This window comes from Alligator sinensis, unplaced genomic scaffold (assembly GCF_000455745.1).
Source record: "Alligator sinensis unplaced genomic scaffold, ASM45574v1 scaffold601_1, whole genome shotgun sequence".
Taxonomy (NCBI): Eukaryota; Metazoa; Chordata; order Crocodylia; family Alligatoridae; genus Alligator; species Alligator sinensis.
Genome location: NW_005841905.1, coordinates 3,372,262 through 3,374,633, shown reverse-complemented (window position 1 = coordinate 3,374,633; position 2,372 = coordinate 3,372,262). Strand labels below are relative to the sequence as shown.

At 35.1% G+C, this 2,372-nt stretch overlaps 1 protein-coding gene across 1 annotated transcript in view; it reads left to right on the top strand.

Annotated features, from left to right (window-relative positions):
- Window positions 1-2,372, top strand: part of PTPRN2 (protein tyrosine phosphatase, receptor type N2) — a 636,077-nt gene that overhangs the window by 70,901 nt on the left and 562,804 nt on the right. Inside the window, exon 8 of the mRNA XM_025197792.1 lies at window positions 1,976-2,062. Coding sequence (XP_025053577.1) covers window positions 1,976-2,062 — 87 coding nt within the window. The remainder of the gene's footprint in view (window positions 1-1,975; window positions 2,063-2,372) is intronic.

Below are 2,372 nucleotides of genomic sequence, written 5' to 3'. Positions count from 1 at the left end.
CTGTCAGAGTTTAGTAGGCAAATGCTCTTTTGAGTTTCACCACTGCTGGTACTACAACTGCTGATAGCAGTGCACCTTTTTTTCTAAGTTGGAGTGGTTTGGGTTGGTGGGTGGATTTTATAGGGTGAGTTTGTACAAATGAGACTTGCTCAGTGAAAAGAAAAGCCATCAAACATGCATATAAGGCTTCCCTTGCACCTGTGAATATACATATTGCTATAGAAAACCCCTACTTGCTGACACCAGTCATCCCTCTAAATTTTTAACAATCATCTTTAAGAGAAAGAATCTAATTAACACATAAGCCCCAGAGTCACAATGACAGTCTGCTTTCATGGTGATCTGTGAATAATCTGAGTTCCACCCACTGATTTCAAGTACAGCCCTTGAAATGCAAAGGGGTTTTTATATGAATAATCCAGAAACACTCAGATTTTTACTTTACTTCAACGCAGGAACATTTCTGGTTTACACATCTAGAAAAACTCTAAATTTATCTGGTGCCCTAAGGGGTACCTCTGTCTGTGTGACAGAGAGTCCCTTGAGCATTTTGGGTTAGAGCTGTAGGAATGTGAAGGAAAACTGAGGAATTCTTCCCTCACCAAGGTCCAAATGAGATATCCCATTATTTAAATAGAGATATCCTTGGGGCAGTATATGCACAGCATTGTATGAAAAATAAATAAAATTGTGCTTACTGCAGCTCAATTCATAAAGTGGTGGTGGTGAATACAATTATGATGATGATGATAATAATAATAATAATTACTAAAAAATAATAATAAATTGAGCTGGTCTTTGGAAGAACAGCTTTTTATCTTAGCCTATTTAAAGAAATCACTGCTAACAGCATGAGTTATTTTGTTTATCCCTTCTTATTATAAACCCTGGATACCAAACTGATAGAGCCAGTTACTTTACAGTTACTACACTGATTTCACTGGAGTTGGTTCTGATTTAGAGTGGCCTCGGTGAAAACAGAATCATGGTTGTGAAATTAAATGTTATGAACTTTAGGGCTTAACCATGTGGAAAGTCAGTCTATAATACAAAATTTAGATAAAGATTTTGTATCTGTTGTATTTACTGGACATTCCTAAATCTTTTAATTATTACTGTTATTAATATATTTTTTTTAATTATCTTGTTTAGCTTCACCATCATGAATGGCAGATAAACATGGCATCATGACTATGTATTAGAGACAGAAATATAATATTCACAATACATCTTTAGAGCATTAAACAACTCTAATAACCTGAAACTTTTATAAATACAAATTTTGCATGTAGCTAAATGCTTTTTAAATGATGACAGTATTTTTGTGTTATGCTTGATTGCAACCTGTTTTCTAATTAGAAAAATGTAAATGTGGCATTGACAAAACTTTAAAAGATTTAAGGCAGGTTATGTCAGCAACACATCAAAGTAACTCGCATCTATTTAATCAGCATCCCCTGGACTGTGTGCCTTGCTTCATTGTTTACTTTCAAATCCATAATAATGTTGTGTCCTTTCACTGGGCAAAGATTCATTTCAGAAACTAATGAATTTAAAAATATGCTTTTCCCTTGTCCATTTGATACAAAGCCCTGCAATTTGACTTTCATTGTTTGTTTCCCTCCTTGTATCACCAATCCTTTTCTCTCTTTCTTTCTTTTTACTTTATTACATTTTTTATTGAGGACTGAGATGAACTGGTTGCTGCATCATGGGCCCATTACACTTCCTAACAATTCCATTTACACCTTATTGTTTGTCTTATTGCTGGAAAATTCAGGTGATTCATCATGCCCGAAGAAGCACCTGATCCCAATTCCCTAGATATCACGATCGCTATGTGACAGGAATACAGTTAACGGTGGCTTTCAGACTCTAACAGGCCAAGGTGATAACTCTTTTGGGACTTTTAGCCTCTCAAGTATTGATGAGTTCCATTTTCGTAATGCTGTGTTTTCTTGCTTCCTTTCAACAGCCATCTGAGTGTGGAAAAGGGTTTGGAGTTAATAAAGGATGTGGCAGACCTCCTGAAGCTGCAGATGAGTGCCTTTGATGATATCAAGTACGTATATGGGGCTCATCCCTTTTATTTTATATGGCCTCTCATTATCTTTAACTCATCTCTTAAATTTTAACACCTAAATTCATCCTATGGAGAGGGAAAAAAGGATATATTGACATTCTTTATAATGTTTTGTATATGGTTAGCAATAGGTTCTTTAATCAAGTAAATGTCTAACAACATCCTCAGCTTATCACTAGGATAAAATAAAAGGAAAAAATGATAACATATCACGTCTTCAGAACATTATACAAATCCAAACTATGCTTCACAGAGTCTATATTCAGGGAGTATTGAGCTCTGTTCCACA